The 22897-nt window shown below is 49.8% G+C and overlaps 1 protein-coding gene across 1 annotated transcript; it reads right to left on the reverse strand.

Annotated features, from left to right (window-relative positions):
* Positions 1–488: 488 nt before the first annotated feature.
* Positions 489–17486, reverse strand: ESYT1 (extended synaptotagmin 1). The gene is made up of 31 exons (XM_002752599.7): positions 17004–17486; positions 14336–14377; positions 14036–14170; positions 13841–13914; positions 13682–13754; positions 13432–13521; positions 13195–13250; positions 12666–12789; positions 12393–12569; positions 12189–12271; positions 11849–11897; positions 11636–11722; positions 11442–11534; positions 11139–11210; positions 10889–10975; positions 8516–8665; positions 8034–8189; positions 7733–7909; positions 7490–7572; positions 7320–7368; positions 7122–7211; positions 6896–6991; positions 6549–6620; positions 6375–6461; positions 3022–3162; positions 2715–2869; positions 2538–2636; positions 2324–2455; positions 2139–2244; positions 1848–1897; positions 489–1341 (listed from the first exon to the last, which is right to left on the reverse strand). The coding sequence occupies exons 1-31, from the start codon at positions 17391–17393 to the stop codon at positions 1302–1304; spliced, it is 3315 nt and encodes a 1104-aa protein (XP_002752645.3). The 5' UTR covers positions 17394–17486; the 3' UTR covers positions 489–1301.
* Positions 17487–22897: the final 5411 nt, after the last annotated feature.

Here is a 22897-nt window from a genome sequence, read left to right on the forward strand (position 1 = left end):
AACAGATGGAGCACAGCTTCTCTAGCTTGCATTCCAGGAAGGTTCCTGCAAGGAGCAGAGTTCAAGGTGAACAGATATCCAAACTGGCGTATTTTCCAGCTCCTATTAGATGGGTCTGAAGCCCTTTTAGATGTAGCTGAGCATGCCTTGATGGCACAGACACACTAGGAGCCTGTGCAGTGACACAAAGCTTCCAGGTTTATCAGCTGTAGGAATCCCTTCCCTAGAAAGCCTAGAGTGGTCAGCAGACAAATTGGATGGGTAACAGAGTTCGTCGCGGTGACTGGAAATGCATCTCACCTGAAATGCAACAGTGGCTCCTTCACACAGGTCTCTTGACCATCCTCAATATTCTTGGTGGTTGCAACCTTAGTAGGCTTTGGCCATTAATTAAACAGACATGATTCATGAATTGGATAAAGGCTTTTGACAGTTGGAATAAATATCAGATGGGTAGGCTGATTAGCCTTAAGGAAGGGAGCCACAGCTGGTTTGAATATGATGTTTAATATAAGATACAGTGGCTTGGCAGAGTTGGTGCAAAAATAAAGAGTACCAGATTCAGTTCTAGTCAGTGAATTAACAGCCTAGGCACTTGGGCAAAAAAATTGGCCCTGCTGTCCCAAGTCCTCCAAGGCCCTCTGCTTATCACCAGCTAGGAGCTCCAAGACTGATATCCCACTACGTGGAGGCTTGGGTAGAATCCAAGTGTCCCCAGTTCCCAGAGTGAATCAAGAGACTGGCCCCAGCCATCAGAGCAGTGGAATTTTCAGGACAGGCTTGAGGAAAGTGGGGACAGAACTGGACATGGGGGCCTGAGCTGTTGTCCATTTGCTACATGCAGTAAGTAGTCCAAGAGGCTCACAGCTGGAGAGGTTAGTTGTCTACCTTTCCACCCATGTGTGGTAGGGAAGAAGGTGACCATCTAGTTAAAGAAAAAAAGATCCTTCCAAAGCTGTATTTGGCATAAGCTAATACCACTGCTAGTGCTGCCAGTGGCCAGGCACAGATACAGAAGGCCCTGAGGAGTTGGGAGGAAGGGAGAACAATATGCAGCCAGAGCAGAAAACAGTCAGCTCAGGGCCCCACCCCAGGGCCCAGAAGGATAAAGGCTGTGCAGTAAAGGGAACATACAGTTCTCTTTGGTCAGGCAAAGGCCCGAATATGGGCGTGGAAGGTGAAAGGGCTGAAGGGCACAGGCTCTGCCCTCGGACCCTGGCTTTAGGCTCATCACATCGAGGTGGTGATGCAGTGATACAGGCAGGAAGACAGAGCAGAGTCAGGCTGGGATGCACAGGCTCCTAGGAGCTGCCCTTGTCCTTGTCATCCATTAGGTCATACCTGTGGAAACAAGAAGGCTCATGTAGAAAGATGACTCTTGTGTCGTCTTATTTATAATTTAGACACAATCCAAGGACTTCTCTACTTCATAGAATCAATGGTTCTCAGCTCAGATTGTATCTTCCTTTCCTGTGATTGAAATTTCTCCCATTTTTTTTTTTTTTTTTTTTGAGACGGAGTTTCGCTCTTGTTGCCCAGGCTGGAGTGCAATGGTGTGATCTCAGCTCACTGCAACCTCCGCCTCCTGGGCCCAGGCAATTCTCCTGCCTCAGCCTCCTGAGTAGCTGGGATTACAGGCACGTGCCACTATGCCCAGCTAATTTTTTGTATTTTTAGTAGAGACGGGGTTTCACCATGTTGACCAGGATGGTCGCGATCTCCTGACCTCGTGATCCACCTGCCTCGGCCTCCCAAAGTTCTGGGATTACAGGCTTGATCCACCACACCCGGCCGGAATTTCTCCAACTTAAATATCCAGACCACCCCCGACTCACGCAGACACTCACCACTGGGCCACACCCTGTGAAAGGTCTATCTCAGCTAGGTCCAAATGCACCTGTGTTGGAGGATGGTGGGGGCAAGATGTTATTTTTTTGAGACAGGATCTCACTCTGATGATGATATTTTGAAATCTCCAAAGACCATGTTCCTTCAACACACACTCGTCCCAAACCATTGCAGAGGTGACAGAGTCACCTCTAAAGGATCACCCAGGGTACTTCCTTCTAACAGGTACTATGGCCTTGGTACCAGCAGCTCCCAGCCCTCACCTCTGCCCTTCCATCCTGACCTCTTACCTTCCCCAGCAGCTCACGATCTCTTGACATAAAGGAGGAATTCGACTTGACAGAGACATCCAGCTTTCGTCTCAGGGCCTCATCCAGGGGCAGTTCCCATTCAAACCTGGGATAGGACTGGGTGTTAGGGGCCAGGAGTCCTTTCCAAGCCTGCCATCCCTCCACCTGAATGCCTGCTGACTGACCGTTCATTAAATTCAGGATTCGGAGTCCTCTTCTTCTGTGAGGTCTTCCTCTTGGTGCCTCGGTTCTTGTCTGGCAGCAGCAACAGTGACACATAGGGATCAGGAGGATCCCGTCCATTCTGTCGAAGGGCCCTGCAACAAGAGGATGTAGGTGATACGATACATCCCAAGGGAAGGGATGGAGGCGACCAGGACAGGAGGGATGGGGTCTCACCGGCAACCGTGAACAATGCTGACCAGCTTTCGTTCTTCACTGTAGTACCACACAGTCAGTTTCACCTGGCCCAGAGACCCAGCTGGAGCCTCAAGAGGACTGTGGAGAAATATCAATAGGTCTGGGAACAGCTAGAGCCTGGTGAATCTGTAATACTTTTTTATTCCACCCCTTTACCTGTCAACATGTGTTAGGCGCTGCCGGAGCTCTGGGGCTGAGGAGGTGATGTGAGGGGGTCCCCCCCAGAGCTCTGGTTCTTCACTCAGTGATGAGGAGCTGTGGCTATAGCTGTGACTACGAGCTTCCACTCCTGAGTGCTGGGACACCAGGATCTAGGGACAAGAAAGCTGTGAGCTGGGCAGAGTTCTCTCAGTTCCCTCACTCTAAGGACATGGCCCTCTGTTCCCACCCTCCTGGGTGTCCCTCAGCTGTGAAGGTCCTCCCCTCCTCCCTCTCATCCTGCCCACCATCTCCTGTCACTCACCCCTAGCTGTGCTCTCAGTAGCACCTGCCCCTGACCACTGCTGAGTGTAAACCAGCGGTCCAAGCAGAGCTGGTCAGCCACGAGGAGCTCTGAGAGGGGCAGAGATAATGAGCCCAGCGCGCCAGTGCCCTCACCTCGAACCTGTGGGGCAACAGGACTGTGATCAAGAGGCAAATGCATCAACAAATGAGTTAATCCTGGTGTTAAAGGTCCAAACGCTTGGACTCATAGATGGTTTGTTGAGATTTCCCTTTTAGAAAGGCAGGAAAGCCATGGTAACAGCTGCTAGTCCCTCTGTCCTTCCTTTCTTAACCAGAGTAGATTGGACCATCTTTACATCATAAGCTTTCAGAAATTATACCAGTAATACCTGCACAGAGTACAGAAAACAACAGTAAAAAAAGAACTAAAAACTACAAGGAAAATGTTTCTTGCCCATTCTACTCCCATTGCCATATTCCAAATGTAGCAATCTTTAAACCCCTCCTATTTTCTTGTTCTTGTGGTCTAATATGCTTGTTGTATCTCTGTTGATTCCCTGCTGTAAAAGATGAAGAACTGAGCTCATTTGTACCTCCTTTCTACTCTGCTAGCATTAAGTTACATTATTGTAAATTCTATTAATTTCAGCTGGGCACGGTGGTTCCTGCCTCCAAGATAGCTCATGGCCAACTTTCGTCTCCTTTCCATTTGTGCTCCCTAAGAGATCTCACCCATGACTACAATTGCTAGTGGTTGCTTGCTCATATGTTCCAACAAGAGGGCAAGGAAGGAACACCGCGTGGGCCATAGATTTGTCTTCTGCATGTCTCCCCTTAGATGTCCTGCGGGGATCTCAAATTCAAAAATTCCCTCTCTGTGCACTCCCTAAGTCAGCAACAGCATCCTCATCCATCCAGCCACCCTGTGCCAAAAACCCCAGAGTTAACGTCTAGGGTGTTCCTTGCTCCTCTACTTGCTCCATGTCACAACAACCTTCAAATCCCACCAGGCCTTTGTCATTCATAGCTTTTCCTGCTCTAACAGTCTCCTCACTGATCTCCCTGCCTCCAGTGTTGTCCCTCTCCAGTCCATTCTTTACCCTGTTATCCCCATGATCTTACCAAAATGCAGATCTGGATATGTGACCTCTCAGCAAAGGCTTCTCTGGCTGGGTGCAGTGGCTCACACCCGTGATCCCAGCACTTTGGGAGGCTGAGGCAGCAGATCACCTGAGATCAGGATTTAGAGACCAGCCTGGCCAACATGGAGAAACCTGGTCTCTATTAAAAATACAAAAATGAGGCTGGGCGCAGTGTCTCATGCCTGTAATCCCAGTGCTTTGGGAGGCCAAGGCAGATGGATCACAAGGTCAGGAGTTCGAGACCAGCCTGGCCAACATGGTGAAACCCCGTCTCTACCAAAAATGCAAAATATTAGCTGGGCGTGGTGGCAGATGCCTGTAATCCCAGCTACTCAAGAGGCTGAGGCAGGAGAATTCCTTGAACCCAGGAGGTAGAGGTTGGTTGCAGTGAGCCAAGACCATGCCACTGCACTCCAGCCTGGGCAACAGAGAGAAACTCCATCTCAAAAAAAAAAAAAAAAATTAGCTGGATGTGGTGGGGAGGGCCTGTAGTCCCAGCACTGGGGAGGCTGAGGCAGGAAAATTGCTTGAACCCAGGACGTGGAGGTTACAGTGAGCCAAGATTGTGCCACTGTACTCCAGCCTGGGCAAAAGAGCAAGAATCCATCTCAAAAAAAAATTAAAAAAAAAAAAGGTTTCCCTAAGCTTTTAGGATAACATCCATAGCATACTATTCAATAACCCCTATGATCTTGCTCTGCCTGCCTCTTGGATCATAATAAATATGCCTTCTCTCTCATCTATTTTTTTCTCGGCCTAAAGAGTTTTCCTGCTCTTATTTTCTTGGTCCAGAAGAACTTGGAAATCTACCCTTAAGCTGGGTACTTTGGCATGCCGAGATGGGTGGAATGCTTGAGTCCAGGAGTTCAAGACCAGCCTGGACGACATGGCAAAACCTCATCTCCACAAAAAAATACAAAAACTAGCCAGTGTGGTAGTGCACACTTGTCATCCCAGTTGAGGTGGGAGGATCACTAGGGCCCAGGAGTTGAAGCTGTAGTGACCCCTGATTGCACCACTGCACTCCAGCCAGCATGGGCAACAGAGTAAGACCCTGTCCAAAGAAAAAAAAAAAAAAAAGCCAGGCACAGTGGCTCATACCTGTAATCCCAGCACTTTGGGAGGCTGAAGCAGATGTATAACCTGAGGTCAGGAGTTGGCCAACATGGCAAAACCCCATCTCTACTAAAAATACAAAAATTAGCTGGGCATGGTGGCAGGCACCTGTAATCCCAGCTACTCAGGAGGCTGAAGCATGAGAATTGATTGAACCTGGGAGGCGGACGTTGCAGTAAGCCAAGATCACACCATTGCACTCTAGCCTGGGTGACAAGAGTGAGAATCCAGTGTCAAAAACAAAGGCCGGGCGCAGTGGCTCACACCTGTAATCCCAGCACTTTGGGAGGTCGAGGCAAGGTCAGGAGTTCAAGACCAGCCTAGCCAAGATGATGAAACCCCATCTCTACTAAAAATACAAAAATTAGCTAGGCATGGTGATGGGCACCTGTAATCCCAGCTACTCAGGAAGCTGAGGCAGGAGAATCGTGGGAACCCAGGAGGCAGAGGTTGTTGTGAGGCGAGATAGCACCACTGCACTCCAGCCTCGACTCCATCTCAAAAAGAAAAAGAAAAAATCTACTCTCAAGCTCAGGGGTCATCTAAGGATACCTTTCTTTCTTTCTTTCTTTCTTTTTTTTTTGAGATGGAGTTTCGCTGTTGTTACCCAGACTGGAGTGCAATGGCATGATCTCGGCTCACCGCAACCTCTGCCTTCTGGGTTCAAGCAATTCTCCTGCCTCAGCCTCCCGAGTAGCTGGGACTGTAGGCGTGTGCCACCATGCCCAGCTAATTTTTGTATTTTTAGTAGAGACAGGGTTTCACCTTGTTGACCAGTATGGTCTCGATCTCTTGACCTAATGATCCACCCACCTTGGCCTCCCAAAGTGCTGGGATTATAGGCGTGAGCCACCGCACCCGGCCAGGATACCTTTCTTTCTATTTCCAGCTTTTCCCCAGCCTGAACCCCTCCTTTCTTCCCCACAGTGCCTTTTACCTCAGTTATCATTCTGGAAATTTTATCTGGTTATTTTTCTCTCAAAACAGAGTGTGAGCTCCATAAAGATAAGAAGTCAATCTTTTATCTCATCTCTGAATGCTCTGTGCCTGTTTACTGCCTGGCCATGGCAGAAATCTGCTACATATTGGAAGAAGAAGAATGAATTTATAGTACCTGCAACTCCAGGCTCTCAGTGTATGGTTTCCTGATGAGAAAGGAGGCACTCTCATCCCAGACAGGGGCTGAAGTTTGTGAAATAGTCTGGTGGAGATGGGGACGTATGATCAGTGACTGATACTCCCATTCCTCTTGTCCTTCCCTTTTTTACCCTGCAGCATTTCTTCATACCTTGGTTTTATGAGTAGTATCTCCCACCGTGAGAGTAGCATAAGGGCTGGGGGGCTTGGTGCCTTTTCGCAGCTAGAAAGAGAATACTGTGTTAGTCTTAAATTTGGACCTGGTTAGGCAGATCCCCCTCACAAATTATATCCATAGCCAACAGCTATGTATGGCTCCATTATTACTTGGCAGCCACTACCCTTGAGGCCTTAAACAATTTTTCCCACCCCTGCACCACCCTCAGAAAGAAAGGAGCCATTTTTCCTCTTCCACATACACCAGGAGCATCCAAACCTGAGGGAGGTAGAAGAAGGGCCAGGAAGTTATGGGGCATAGGGAACATAGTGCGATCTTACCGGCAGGTCCTCTGCCCGCTCCATATAGACGGATAGCAGGGCCGCAGCCAGCTCCGCACTCTTCTGAGTCTGGATCAAATTATTCACTTGTAACACCTGCGGGGGACACACAGGGGTGGGAAGTGGTAACTGACACCTTGGGGTCTGGCATGTGCCTTGAATGCTAAGAGAAGAGCTCACCCTGCCCCATCTTGGATCCCTTCCTTCCTCCAGTCTCCTGCCCTACCTCCTCTAACTCAGCAGCAGTGGGACGGGGGGTGAGACGCTCCAGGCGCAAGTGCAGGCGGCCAGATGGGACATCCTCCAGAGTCAGCCACTGTGGAAGTAGGCAGGGGGAAGAATTGCAGATATGCAGACAGGAGAACTATGAGAATGAGGCTTGGGCAGGATCAGGAGGGGTCGTTGACTCTAGGTCCATGCTCACCTCATCAAGGAAGCCACTGTTTAAGACTGTGGTGAGACTCACTTTACACCTGTTGAGGAGAAAGAGTAACACAAAAGGCAGATGGTAAGAACCAAGTCTCTGTCCCGGAGGCCAGACTCCATGGCCTAAAGAGCCCAGCCTGTTTTTTATCTGGACTCCTATCCTCTCACCTGCCCAGAAAATCATCCTTGTCCAAGTCCTTGTCAAAGACTTCAATGTCTAGCTCTTGGCCTGGAATTGATGTGACAATCACCTAGTGGGAGAAAAAAGTGCAGATGAAAGGGGATTCTCCCCTTTTCCTCTGCAAACATCTGGATCCCCCCAAGCAACTGAATCTCAGAGGTTTCTGGAGCATTCTTGGAGTTGAAGGGGAAATGGGGCAGAACCAGGAGTCACAGCCCCTAAATTCTGACCTCAAAAACCTCATTCCATCGGGGATTGAGATCTTCCCGAACAACATGGCTCCGGAAGCTTCGTCCTGCCAGCTTTAGTTTGACATAAGGGTCTGACTTGCCCTTCACCAGTCCCCCCAGGAAACGGTCTTTGGCAATCAGGTCCTGGGCCTCTAATACATGGATCCGAAGCACATGCTGCAAAAGGGACAGAGGGGGCACCAGATGGCAAGGGGAGAGAGACCTGTGAGAATCCGCCCTCAAACAGGCTTTGCACACTTAGTGAGGCAGAGACTCTAGTCCTTTCCAGATACAGACTCACCTCAGTCCCAAACTGGCTATCAGGAGTAGTGTGACAGGGTCGAGGTGGGGCATCCACACTGCTGCCTCTCTGGGGACTCTCATTGTCCTCATCCCAAGCACCAGGACTACCAGGCACAGTGGGGAAGCTTATTTCTGATGAATCCAAGTACAGGATCTGGGAAGCAGAGTGTGATGTTGAATCAAAGAAGTGCAGCTTACCACCAGCAGTCAAGGCATGTGAGGTGGGCTAGAGGAGGGGCTCTGACAGGGGAACTAGGTGCTGCCTTTGCTGGGTCATCTCTAGAGGGTTCTCTCCATACCCCCTCAACTCACAAGCTATTCCTTCTACCAGTCAGATCAACAAATATGTTTTGTGTGCCTGCTCAGCACTTCCATATATATTAGCTCATTTAATCTTAGGGGGCTCCCTTTCCTCACTCTTCAGACCAAGTAATCAACAGGCCTTTCTCCCAACCTTCAGCACCTCCTCCATTTCCATACCCTCATGACTAGTTTCATGTAGAGTCTGGAGTTTGGGCCAGAGCTGCTGAGCTGGAACCACTGGTCCAAGGTGAGTTCTGGGGCAGTCAGCAGGCGGGCCAGAGGCAGGGTCAGTGCTCCTAAAGTCAGGGCCCTGGAGTCATCCTTCACCTACAGACACAGGAGGAGGGGCTATAGTGAAGGGATTAGGGGAAAGGAAGGCATACTTGAAAAATGATAACATGGCACGAGCTTCCTTCCTCTCTGTACCAACCACAAAGCTCCTGCTCCACTCAGGGCTATCTTTTATAGTCCTCTGCCCACTCCATGGCCCCTTCCACCTTTGTTCATTCTGCTTCCGCTATTTGGAAAGTCCTCACTCTCTTCCTTCTGCCTATTTAAATCCTATTCATACTTCAAGACCCAATTAAAGTCCTACTTGCAGACTGGGCACAGTGGCTCATGCCTGTAATCCCAGCACTTTGGGAGCCCTGGACAGGCAGAGCACTTAGTTGAAGACCAGCTTGGCCAAGATGGTGAAACCCTGCCTCTACTAAAAATACAATAATTAACCGGACATAGTGGCACATGCCTGTAATCTCAGCTACTTGGGAGGCTGAGGCAGGAGAACTGCTTGAACCCAGGAGGCAGAGGTTGCAGTGAGCCAAAATCATGCCACTGCACTCCAGCCTAGGAGAAAGAGTCAGACTCTGTCTCAAAAAAAAATAAAGAAAAAGGAAAATCCTACTTGCTTCATAAAATCTCCCTAGTTACTCCAGACTGTCCCTTTCTCTCACCCTCCTTGGTCCTATACTATGGATATTTTACTCCCACAAGTTTATATGTAATTGTTGTTGTTGTTTTTTTTTTTTGAGACAAGAATGTGGATCTGTGGTCCAGGCTGGAGTACAGTGGTGTGATCTCAGCTCACTACAAACTCCGCCTCCCAGGTTCAAGCAATTATCTGCCTTAGCCTCCCAAGTAGCTGGGATTACAGGTGCCCACCACCATGCCCAGCTAATTTTTGTATTTTTAGTACAGACAGGGTTTTACCATATTGGCCACGCTGGTCTTGAACTCTGACCTTGTGATTCACCCACCTTGGCCTCCCAAAGTGCTGAGATTATAGGAGTGAGCCACCGCGTCTGGAATTTTTTTTTTTTTTTTTTGAGACAGAGTCTTGCTCTGTTGCCCAGGCTGGAGTGCAGTGGCATGAAATCGGCTCACTGCAACTTCCACCTCCTGGGCTCAAATGATTCTCCTGCCTCAGCCTCACGAATAGCTGGGATTACAGGCATATATGCCACCATGCCTGGCTAATTTTTTTTATTTTTAGTAGAGACGGAGTTTTGCCATGTTGGCCAGGCTGGTCCCGAACTCCTGGCCTCAAGTGATACACCTGCCTTGGCTTCCCAAAGTGCTAGGATTACAGGCGTGAGCCATCTCGCCTGGCCTTAGTTCACATGTACTTGTTCGTGAATGATTTTATATATTTGTGTCTTATCTATGAAACTGGCCAGTAAGCATTGTGAAGGCAGATACTAAGTTTCGTGCTTTTTCTATGACCTTTAAAATGCTGAATGTAAACAATTTTATTGGAGCATAATTTAAATTTACATACCATAAAATCACTCATTTTAAATATATAATTCCCAGTTATAAAAAAAAGATTCTGTTGGGAGGCCGAGGTGGGTGGATCGAGAGGTCAGGAGTTTGAGACCAGCCTGGCCAACGTAGTGAAACCCTGTCTCTACTAAAAATACAAAAAATTACAGGCATGGTGGGGATGCCTGTAATCCCAGCTACTCAGGAGGCCGAGGAAGAAGAATTGCTTGAACCCAGGAGGCGGAGGTTGTGGTGAGCCAAGATTGTGTCACTGCACTCCAGCCTGGGTGACAGAGTGAGACTCCATCTAAAAAAAAAAAATCTGGAGCAATAGTTGGAGAACAGTGGAGAGATATTCAGGGAGCTGGGGAGTTAGGTAGATGGATTAAAACTTGGCATCAGCCGGGCGTGGTGGCTCACACCTGTAAACCCAGCACTTTGGGAGGCCGAGGTAGGCAGATCACGAGGTCATAAGATCTAGACTATCCTGGCTAACATGGTGAAACCCCATCGCTACTAAAAATACAAAAAATTAGCTGAGCATGGTGGTGCGCGCCTGTAGTCCCAGCTACTCAGGAGGCTGAGGCAGGAGAATCACTTGAACCTGGGAGACGGAGGTTGCAGTGAGCCAAGATTGTGCCACTGCACTCCAGGCTGGTGATAGAATGAGACTCGATCTCAAAAGAAAAAGAAATTGGCATCAAAGAAAAAGAAGGAGAGAAGAAATGGCACATATCTGGGAAGACAGAATAGGGTATTCAGGAGGGGATGAAGGGATGATTATCTCACCTGCACATCGAGCTCCTGGCTTTGAGGGTCTTGTAGGAAGAACCGGAACGCTTCCTCCCACACTGGGCAGTTGGTGCTGTAGACAGCCTAGAGATGTAGAGGAGGAGGGATTAAGGGTGTATACCACAGCACCACTCCTGTTTCTCCAGAAAACCCCTGCACTTAACAGGCATTCTAAAGGGGAGACCATCCCAAGAACAGGCCTCTCCCCATCCCACCTGGCCCCCCACAATGATGTCCTGGCCCTCACCTTGCTCTCCTGAGTCACATCCTGAATTGATAGTTGTACCATGGGGTTGGGTTCCTTGCTCCCCTTCTTCAGCTGTGGGGGTACAATTCAGAGGTTACCATCTTGGGGGTTTTGGTTTTGGTGAAGAAAGGTGGAATCGCACCAGAATCCTTCCCCTGAGATGGATCTGAACCCCTCCCTGGGACCCTTGTGTTACATGTAGATACTTCTGGAGCAAAGCAGGCACAGGGACATTTGTATCCTCAGCAAGGCAGGATGGGAGAATGCTACATCCAGGGCTCCTGTTCACCCAGCCGAACTCACAGGAAGATCCTGGCCCCGATCCAGGTAGACAACTAAGATGGCAGCTGATGGGGGCTCTGGTCGAGAGGAGACTCCCCGATTCCACTGTAGAACCTGGGGAAAGGTAGTAATAGATCTTGTCCCAGTTCCGAGTCCCCTACACTTCCAGCTACCTGTTTCTCCCCTGCCAGCTTCCTGTTTTCCATGTGGCTTACCTGCTCCAGCTTCTCTGCATCTGACAAAAGCGACAGCCATTCTAGCCTCAAGTGAACTTGGCCTTGCCCACCTTGTAGAGGGAACCACTAGAAGAAATTGAGATGTAGTAGAGATCAGATACCTGCCCAACTACTTCCATACCAATGTCGAAACTACTGTCTGCCCAAAGGGTGAGATGAGCCCCCCCGCCCCCACCTCTTCTCCCAACTTACATCATCCAGGACGCCAGCCTGTAACACCTTCCCTACATCCAGCTTCATTCTGGGGGTGGGGAGGGGAGACGGTAGTGAGAGGGAGAAAAGGGGAGTGTTGTAATTAGCAGCATGTCAATGGCCCTCCGCTCAGCCACCAAGAAATGACTGGTGGATCTCAGACTCCCTTATTCCTCTCAGGAGATATTCACCTGCATATGTGAGTGTGTGCATGGTAAGAGTTGGGGTGGGGAGGTTAGGAAGGAAAATTATACATGATTCCGAGGCCCAAAAAAGTGAGTATAATTACCCCAGAACCTTGGTAGCATGGGCTTTAGAATTCTAACAGGCAGACTCCCACCTGCCCAGAAAGTCATCTTTATCTGGATCCTTGTCGAACACCTCCACTTCAATCTCCTGCCCTGGGACCTCGTGTACCATCACCTGGGGAACACAGAAGGCTGAGTGTCTCATGGGGCTGCAGCAGTGAGGATCATCCAATCAGCATCTTCTCTCACAACCTCCTCGGGCTTTTCCATTTCACACAGATGCTCAACTCTCCCACCTCGTAAGTCTCTCTCCACTGGGGGTTGAGTTCTTCATCGATGACACGACTGCAGAATGTCTGGGTACCTAAACGCACAAGTGCATAGGGGTCTGACTTGCCCTCAATCAGGCCCTTCACATATTTGTCCTTGGAACTCAGCCCTCGAGCAGCCAGCAGGTGAATTCGAATAATGCCCTGGGGGAAGGAATCAGACGGTGAAAAACTAAGACCCAGCATAGGGTTCCTGAGAACTGAGAGAGAGGGATCTATTTAGTCCAGCAGAGGCCATACCCTGGGCAGAGGGGAACGTAACTGAGCCACATCTTGAAGGTCAGGCACAAGGGGCACCAGCAATCGGTTGGGCAACACGAGGAAGGCCGCGATGGAGTCCATGATCATGGTGTCAGAGAGGGAGCTGAATGGAGGAGGAGGAAGAAGTGGGTATGGCCTCAACTTCCAGTCTTCCCCCAACCCCAACTACATTTCCCACAGCCAAGAGACACCTGAAGCTGTAAGAAAGTCCTTTTGTGAAAATCCTTTGTGTTATGCTTCTACCCTAATTCCCCGCCTCCTGTTCTCTCCCATCTTCACTGCCATCCCCATTGCCTTTTGCAGTCTTCTGCCATCTTCATTCCCTACCCACTCCTCCAACCTGAAGAAAAATCACAGTATCAGACTTTCCAGGGGTATTTGTCTTTGCTCCCCAACTGAAGTTGAGGCTCCTAGAGGACACAATCAGCATTGACCGCTCTGTGTCCCTCAAACCCCCAACCCAGCCAGCACTGGAGCACTCAGCAGGTGCTGAGTAAGTCCTTGATACCTAAGTCCTGGGATATCCAGCAGGTTGGTCATCCCTGTCCAGTTGATGTCTAGGGTCTGGAGGGAAAGAGTAGTGGTCAGGACAGATCCTATGGGGTGTGGTCAAACCCATCCAACAGTCACCAGAACCCCTCAGCCTTCTTGTCAATTCCCTTCTCATTCCCCATAGCTGACTGCCCTCATTCTCCCAATCCCCTCTGTTCCCCTGCTTCCCTGTCCCCTTCACTGTTTTCATTACCGGGCGTCGGATGAAGAACATCGACACAGCCCCCACGATGGGAAGGTCCCCAATGAGTGGCTCCAGAATCACCCGTAAGACCCCGTGTAGCTGAGGCAAGAAGAGAAAATTAAAGCCTTTCCCCAGAAAAATCCCTCTTCTTCCTTCCAGACTTTCCCAGCCTTGGTCCTTCCAACCTCAAACTTCCCCGTATCCCATGAAACTTAGGGCAAACACTCCCTATTATGTCGGCCCCTGACATCTGCCCTACCTGCATGCCCTTGACTCCTGCTTTGCAGAAGTATTTCTTCACTTCCACATCAATCTGCACATCACCTACATAGCTAGGGGTTGGTAAGGAAGAGAACCAAGAGGGTTAGTCCTTGGCTGAAGTTGAGGGGGAAGCAGTAAGAGTGGTGAGTGGTATTACCTGATGTTCAAGTCCAGCAGGATCTGCTCTTTTCTCCGACCACGGTGAACCTTGACTCCAATGATGCGCAGTGGCTGTGGAGAGAGAAATTCCTGAGAGGGGGAGGTGAGGGGAAGGGAGAAGTACCTCTTCTGTCAACTCTGGGCCACTCACCCTCCCTATCCCACCTCTTCCCTTTCCCTCCTCCACACATACCTTTTCACCCAGTTCCACTCGCGTAAATGTAAATGTTTGCAGATGGGGATTAGATCCCCGAACAGCCGGGGCCACAGTTTCAGCCAGAAGCTTCTCCATGTACTGGCCCAGGAAGGGCCAGACCTGGGCCACAATCTGGGAGGAAAGAGAGACGGTCAGAGGAGAGCCCAGTCTTCCCTCTCAAGGCAAGTTCCTCCAGGGTCCTCCCCATGGAGTGCACTGGGGGGATGACACTGTCTGGCAAGAAGAAACAAATCCCCATCCTCCCTCATGAAGACTAAAAATGAAATCAGTCCTCACCTTATTGAGCCATTCAGCCTTTTCCACGTCTGGGAAGCTGACCTGGAGGCGGGGAAGGCAGAGACAGTGACGTGCACACCCTCACCTCTGGTTTCCTACTAAGATGCTGGTGGGATGCCTCAGAGGGAGGGAGTAAAGTGTGAGGCATTCCTCACATTCTGGGTGGGCGAGGGGCTGGGATGCCCAAGGGTTCATTCCTCACAGAGTTTGGGGGCTGAGGTCTCTTTAATAAGGGGAGCTGACAGGGTAGAGGCCACACTGTTGCTCTATGGATAGCTCAGGGATGTGAAAAATGACAGCTGCTGAGGCAGAGAGGAGGGGGAGGAGGAGGAGGACACATTCTTTCTGGAGGGGGAGGTCCAGTCAAATCAGAGGGAATCCTAGGATTTAAAAAGTCCTGGTTCCAGGCGGGCACAGTGGCTCACATCTGTAATCCCAGCACTTTGGGAGGCGAGGCGGGCGGATCATGACGTCAGGCGTTCGAGACCTGCCTGGCCAACATAGTGAAACCCCATCTATACTAAAAATACAAAAATTAGTTGGGCATGGTGGGGCGCCTATAGTCCCAGCTACTGGCAGGGGTGGCTGAGGCAGGAGAATCACTTGAACCCGGGAGGTGGAGGTTGTGGTGAGCTGAGATGGTACCCCACTACACCCCAGCCTGGGCAACAGAGCAAGACTCCATCTCAAAAAGTCCTGGTTCGGGCCTGACGCGGTGGCTCACACCTGTAATCCCAGCACTTTGGAAGGCGAGGCAGGCGGATCACCCGAGGTCAGGAGTTGGAGACCATCCTGGCCAACATGGTGAAACCCCGTCTCTACTAAACATACAAAAATTAGGCGTGGTGGCACGCCCCTGTGGTCCCAGCTACTACGGAGGCTGAGGCAGAAGAATCGCTTGAACCCAGGAGGCGGAGTTTGCAGTGAGCGGAGATTTCGCCACTGCACTCCAGCCTGGCAGAGCAAGACTCCGTCTCAAAAAAAAAAAAAAATTAGCCGTGGTGGTTCATGCCTGTAATCCCAGCTACTCCAGTGCCTGAGGCAGGAGAATCGCTTAAACCCAGGAGGCAGAGGTTGTGCTGAGCCGAGATGGTGCCACTGCACTGTAGCCTGGGAAAATAATGAAACTCCGTCTTAAAAAAAAAAAAAAAAAAAAAAAAGTCCTGGTTCCTTTTTCCAGGCTTCCTAATTCCCCTCAGATGGGGCTTCTAGAGCAGGAAGGTGAGGAGTTAAGCAAGTCCTCGAGTCAGGGAGGGGCAAGAAGATCTAATTAGGCCTGTCTGTGGGGTTTTTGGTGTTTTTTTTTTTTCTTTTCTTATCCTCTGTGACTCCTTTTAAGGGAAAGGACACCTGAGCTTTGTATTGGGGGTGGGAAGATTGGCTTCCATGATGAGAAGGCAGACAGTTGCAGCCTGGGCTACAGGTCCCGTAGGGCCATTTCTCCCCTTTTCTCCTCCCGTTTCCAGTCCAGGGCCTGGGAAGCTTGGCTGTGTCTGCCTAGTGTCAATTTTGATCTCTCTCTGCTGCCATTCTTTTTTTTGAGAAGGAGTTTCGCTCTTGTTACCCAGGCTGGAGTGCAATGGCGCGATCTCGGCTCACCGCAACCTCAGCCTCCTGGGTTCAGGCAATTCTCCTGCCTCAGCCTCCTGAGTAGCTGGGATTACAGGCGCGCGCCACCGTGCCCAGCTAATTTTTTGTATTTTTAGTAGAGTCGGGGTTTCACCATGTTGACCAGGATGGTCTCGATCTCTTGACCTCGTGATCCACCCGCCTCGGCCTCCCAAAGTGCTGGGATTACAGGCATGAGCCACCGCACCCGGCCCCTCTCTGCTGCCATTCTTCTCCTAGACTGGCACGTCTGTTGGGAGGGGCCAGGTAACGGGCTTTGCCTCTGAAAGGCTAGAGAGCATGCATCCGCCTCAGCACAGGAGACGCAGCCGCCGCAGAAACAAGGGTCTCGGCCCCAAAGGAACAAACGCAGCCCACAGTCCGGAAAAGGGTGTGGCCGGCAGGGTGTGGGGGGGAGTGTGGGCCGCGGGCACTGCAGCAACCGCACCACCTCCTCCCACACCCCGCCCTCCGTCCAGCAGCCTCCTCTGCCGCTCTGCAGCCTGGCTGCTTGAAGCTCGAAGGCGGCTGCCCAACGCCTTCCGAGGGCCGGCGCTGGGTTTCAGCGGGTACCCGGGGATAAAAGCAAGAAAAGGGAGAACCGTATGGCCTTAAGTAGGTAAATAGTCTCGAGGAGGATGCGAGAGGCGAGGGAAACCCTCGAGAAGTAACGGGACCAGGATTTCTGGGAGCAGCAAAGGCGCGAGTGGCACCAAAAGCGAGAGGGGCGTTCAAGATGGCTTGGCTAGGAGGGAGAGCTTCGGCTGAGATGGGGGTTCCCAGATGTTGTTAACTGCTGTTGCCCAGGAGTAGAGGAAGAAGTCCTGACTCTGTGGAAGGATCCAGTCTGGGCGTGCGAAAGGGTGGGTGGGGAGAGTGAGCAGCCGGTCCTAAGAGTGGCGCGTCCAGTAGGCAGGCGGCTTACTGGGGAGAGAGGGGAAAGTGTGGGGCCCACTGTTGCAAGGCGGGGGAGCTGACTCTAGGCATAAGGAGAGAAAGCCCCAGACGGAAGGGGTGGAAGGGGGCTAGGCTGCACCGAGGACCGAGGGTAGTCGCTCACCCAGGCAGGTAGCTCTCGATGACTCATATAAAGAGTTTTCGCCGTGAGCTGCTCCTCGTCGTCCAGTAGCTGCCTCGCTGCTCTAAGGCTCCGTTCTTTCTCGTCGCGGACCCGGCGCCAGCCCAGATAGAGGGCGAGGCCGAAGAGCACGAAACCCACGCTGAGTCCCACTGCACCCGCCAGGTACACCGGTATCAGCACCAGCAGCCGCCTTCCGAATGAAGTCAGCACCGCCAGGGCCTCACCCGCTGCGCCAGGGCCAGCAGGTTGGCCCCCGGAACCTGGGTCTGGCTTTGCGTTAGCAGCGGGGGGCTGGTCAGTGGCGTCGGAAGGAGCAGAAGGCTGGTCCATGGGGCTGGGGCTGGGGCCCTCTCCTGGAGACCGCTCCATTGTGTCACCTCTGGGAGGATTTGCCCGACCCGGGGACCTGCTGGAGGTATCCCAGTCTTGCGACCAGCTACCCCACAGCAAAACGTGATCCCCGGGAGGGAGGAGGGGACTTCAAGCCACGCCCCTCCTTTCTGGCGATTTGGGTTGGTCTGCGCTGCACAGACCAAGGTGGAGTTAAAAGGTTGAAACTCCTCCTCTCTTCCGCGGGGAAGGGATAGGGTTTCTGATAGGTAGGGCCTCCCTGATTGGGCCCGAAGGCCAAGATGGGAGGTCTGGGATGGCGGGAAAAGGAAGAAAGGGGCTCAGAAGCGGCATTCGATTGGTAATAAAGAGGAGGAGGCGTGGTGCACCATTTCTGGAGAGGCGGGACCAAGAGCTCCCCCACGTGGGATTGGAGTGCCTGTGGTATGACGTCATGGAGAGCCGCACCGCCAATTTCTGGGTTTTGGAGAAAGCCCAAGTTGTGAAGTTGAGGGGTTGTGGATGTGTAGCCTCATGATTTCCCTCTGCTCATTCGGACAGTTTGGCAGGATTTGGTCTGGGATATCCATATGTTCTTTTTCCGACTTTCTCTACTTTTCATACTCTAAGCCCATTCCTTATCCTTCAACTTTTCCCTGCCTGCTCTTAGAAAAGGAAAGGACACGATCTTATTTGGAATGAAACTGTTTGAAGACTGACCCTGTCTATCCCGTCCCCATCCCCTGCCTTGTTTGTGTGGTGTAACGAATGACCGTGGAGAAAACTGGAGAATCAGAGAAGTACAGAGTTGAGGTAATCCAGTCTTCAGGGAAAGCGGGGGGGGGGAAGCAGAGGAGTGAATAGAAAGTGAGGCTTTATTTCTTTTTGGAAATTTCCAAGAGTTGGTAAGTCATCTCTATCATCGAGGATGGAGTAAGACTAGTTGGCTCCAAAAGGGAGGGGGGCAGTGGAAATTATTACATTTTCCAATAATTTCCTGACCCCGAGGAACTTCTAGGACAGTAAAATGAGGAATCAAGAGTAAGGGAAAGACAATTCCCTTTCTCATTTGCCTGAGTTAGAAGAAAAGTTTGCCAGTCAGGTGCAGAACTAACGTAGTTCCACAGTGTACTGTGTAGGTTTAGGAAGGAAAAAGTGCAGAGTACACTGATGACTATGGACACTAGTTAACTGGCCTTAAAGGTGGAGTGTTGTCCTGGGATCTAGGTATAAGGCTAATTGGTAGTTTAAGTATTGGTCATAAAATGATTACCTTTACTGCAGTATATATGGGCATATTATGGAACTCTGTCAGATGCAGCAGAGAACTGGGGTTGATCATTGGGGAGAAACTAGCCATTTGTTAGAGGAAGTGTCTTACAGGATGAGGCCTGCAGCTGATAAATTTTTCTGGTTCAGCAGAGCATAGATTTCATCAGGCTATATTTACCAAAGCTCCCTAAAACCTGTCCCTGCTGCTGGGCACAGTGGCTCACGCCTGTAATCCCAGCACTTTGGGAGGCCAAGGCGGGCGGATCATGAGATCAAGAGATCGAGACCATCCTGGCCAACATGATGAAACCCCATCTCTACTAAAAATACAAAAATTAGCTGGGCATGGTGGCGTGCGCCTGTAGTCCCAGCTACTTGGGAGGCTGAGGCAGGAGAATTGCTTGAACCCAGGAGGCGGAGGTTGCAGTGAGCCGAGATCGTGCCACTGCACTCCAGCCTGGTGACCGGCGACAGAGCAAAACTTTGTCTCAAAAAAAAAAAAAAACAAAAAAACCTGTCCTGTCCCTGCCCAGCCTCCACCCCTTAAATTTTTATACTTCCTTTTCTTTTTCTCTAATTCCCTAGGGCTAGCAGTATCTCAACTGCTTCATTCAGTTTGCAGAACTATTTAAGAAACAATATTCTGTCTCCTATATCCTCCATATTCCCAGAGGTGAGCAGGTAGAAAAGGGAAAAAAGGAACTTGGAAGAATTATGAGTGATCTGCTCACCAACGGATGAAGCAGAACTATAGCAGGAACATGGATGAACCTCCTTAGAGAGACACCTCTCTATAAACTGATATTTGCCAAGCACTGGAGCAGGGAAGGAGGTTCCTAAGGATGGGAGAATGGAGAGGATGACCTATGGAGGTTTGGAGGTTCCTTTCCAAACTTCTCTCTTCCTCACCTCATCCGGATCATCAGAAATTATATGGGGGATAAAACTTCATCCTCAGGAAGGTCTTGTCCCAGCTGGGGCCCAGGAGCCACAGGATCAGCAGCTGCAATGCAGTTACCAACACAAGTAAACAGGGCGGGTCCCCACTTGCTGACAATCCTGCTGCCCAGGTGCCACCTGGTGGTCATAAGCAGTAAGTGGACAACAGGAAGGGATGGCCATTTGTAGAGGAAATGTTTGGCCGTTACAGGATGAGGCCTATTGGAGAAGAGAGAATACTTAAACCTCCTGGACTTGTAATCTGCCTTTATATGTAAACTACAATTACCTTCCAGAGGCAGAGGATCAGATATGGTAATCTGAGCTCAGCTCACAAAGATAGGAAGTGCAACAGGATTTGAGGAAATTCTTCTGTATTCTTTAGTCCTCAAAAGTTACTGCCAAACCAGGCACGGTGGCTCATGCCTGTAATGCCAGGCATGATTTGAAGCAGGCGGGTAACCTGAGGTCAGGAGTTCAAGACCAGCCTGGCCAACATGGCGAAACCCCAACTCTACTAAAAATACAAAAATTAGCTGGGCGTGGTGGCGGGCCTGTAATTCCAACTACTCTACTTAGGAGGCTGAAGCAGGAGATTCACTTGAACCCAAGAGTCGGAGATTGCAGTGAGCTGAGATCACGCCACTACACTCTAGCCTGGGCAACAGAGTGATACTCTGTCTCAAAAAAGAAAAAAAGGAAAGTTACTGCCAAGTAATGATCCCTTTGTTGGATGGCTATATCATTAGAACTTTCTTATGTCAGTCTGGAGTCAGACTGTGTGAATAGACTGATTCCTGGTCCCATTCCTTACTTGCAGAACCCTGGGCAGGTTACTTTTTAAGCCTGCTTTCTCCTCTGTAAAATGGGTAAAATAATAGTACCCCACCGGGCGCGGTGGCTCACGCTTATACTCCTAGCACTTTGGGAGGCCAAGGTGGGTGGATCACAAGGTCAAGAGATCGAGACCATCCTGGTCAACATGGTGAAACCCCATCTCTACTAAAAATACAAAAAATTAGCTGGGCATGGTGGCGTGTGCCCGTAATCCCAGCTACTCGGGAGGCTGCGGCAGGAGAATTGCCTGAACCCAGGAGGCAGAGGTTGCGGTGAGCCGAGATGGCACCACTGCACTCCAGCCTGGGTAACAAGAGCGAAACTCCGTCTCAAAAAAAAAAAATAATAATAATAATAGTACCCATTGTATCAATGAGATGTTGCATGTCAAGTGCCTAGCACAGAGCCTTGGCTTATATTAAGCAATCAACAAATGTTAAGCCATTATTCTAGAACTCCCTTTTTATTTCCTGTGTAGCAAACAGGACCTTCCTCCATTGGGCAGCCCTTCAAATATCTGAAGACTTCTATTTGAAGTTTTATCTTGCCAGCCTTTTCTTGTTTCCAGCAAACCCCACTGGTTTGTCAACAGCCCTCTTTAAAAATTACCTTTAGAAGAACACGCTACCAAGTAGTTACACTTAGGCAGAACATAGAACTGCTGTTATTTATAATCCATGACCAAGGTTCTACTACCCTTGTGGAGCTCCTAGAAAGATGCCTAGAACATAGTAGGCTCTTATTTTTATTTTTTGAGACAGAGTTTCGCTCTTGTCACCTAGGCTGGAGTGCAATGGTGTGATCTCGGCTCACCGCAACCTCCACCTCCTGGGCTCAGGCAATTCTCCTGCCTCAGCCTCCTGGGATTACAGGCACACGCCACCATGTCCAGCTAATTTTTTGTATTTTTAGTAGGGACGGGTTTCCACCATGTTGACCAGGATGGTCTCGATCTCTTGACCTCGTGATCCACCCGCTTCGGCCTCCCAAAGTGCTGGGATTACAGGCGTGAGCCACCGTGCCCAACCCAGTTGGCTCTTAATATTTATAAATTGATTCTAATTTGTTGTAGCCAACTGGAAGTCCCAAGTTATTCTCATGTGAATTGTTGCTAATATAGATCTCTAACATTGTTCTTCAGACAAGCTCAAGACCTAAGCAATTTTTTAGTGGGAGAGTACTCCAGTGTTTTAGTCAATCACAGTCACAGGCATTTTGAATATAATTTAGCTCTTCCTGTGTTACTGTTGATAAATGGGCTTTTTATATGTTTATCCAAGTTGGGTGTTTTCTTTTTATAATAAAACATAACCCTTGGGCACATCACTAGAGAACAGAGACTTCTCTAACATAAATGCACTAACCAACACTAAGTACAAGTGTTCAGTTTGATTCCACCAAATGCTACTATTTTTTTTCTTATTTTTTAACCAGAGCCATTTGAATGGAAAAAATGCTACTACTAACTGACCCATAATTTTCTTCTTATCTGTGATGACTTAGCAGGTGAGAGAGAGGAAAGCAGCTTCTGTAATCTGGGAACTGGTCTGACACAGCCAGGCTTCAGAGCTGTTAGGGCTGACCTGGTGCTCACAGGTAGCCGATGTGTTCTCTTAGATGCAAACAATCTCACAAAACACCAGCATTGGACAAGGTCACTCGGTGACTGTGATGAAGTGAGACAAAAAGCAACATCACTTCACAATTTTGTTTAAGCACAAAACAAGGTCTGTGTGCAAACTACAAAACAGCAAACATCCCCTTTCCCAGCTAGTGACTTCATCATCAATTGCAGCTTAGGTCCACTTGTCTGCCCTTCTTCTAGACAAGCTACCCAATCACAGAATTATCCTTGCTTCCCTTAACAGCACCCAATCCAAAAGAACATCCACTTTCTTGAATCTTCCCCCAAATCAATTAACCAACGTCTAAGTCTTCCAAGTCCTTCCTAATACCCTCTCACTGAGACACACCACAAATTCCCAATGGTGTGCCCTCTCCCTCACTGCAATGAACATTAAACCAAACTTGTTCAATTACCAGGTGTATTCTTGGTGGTCTTTAGCTGGAATAAATACATATAAGACATACAATGTCTAAAGTTTCCCAATCTACCTCTTTGGAGATAACTTGGCAAGGAGGAAATAAAGTCAGTCATGATTTGACTGAGAATTCATGTTGGTATCTATGGTTACATTCTTCTTTAAACGCTTGTAAGCCATCTCTTTTAATAGTCTAGAATTGCCGGGTGCAGTGGTTCACGCCTGTAATCCCAGCACTTTAGGAGCCCGATGTGGGCGGATCACGATGTCAGGAGTTTGAGACCAGCCTGGCCAACACAGTGAAACCCCATCACTACTAAAAATATAGAAAATTAGGGCATGGTAGCAGGCACCTGAAATCCCAGCTACTCAGGAGGCTGAAGCAGGAGAATCGCTTGAACCCAGGAGGCAGAGATTGCAGTGTGCCAAGATTGGCGCCACTGCACACCAGCC

This window comes from Callithrix jacchus, chromosome 9, assembly GCF_049354715.1.
Source record: "Callithrix jacchus isolate 240 chromosome 9, calJac240_pri, whole genome shotgun sequence".
NCBI lineage: Eukaryota > Metazoa > Chordata > Mammalia > Primates > Cebidae > Callithrix > Callithrix jacchus.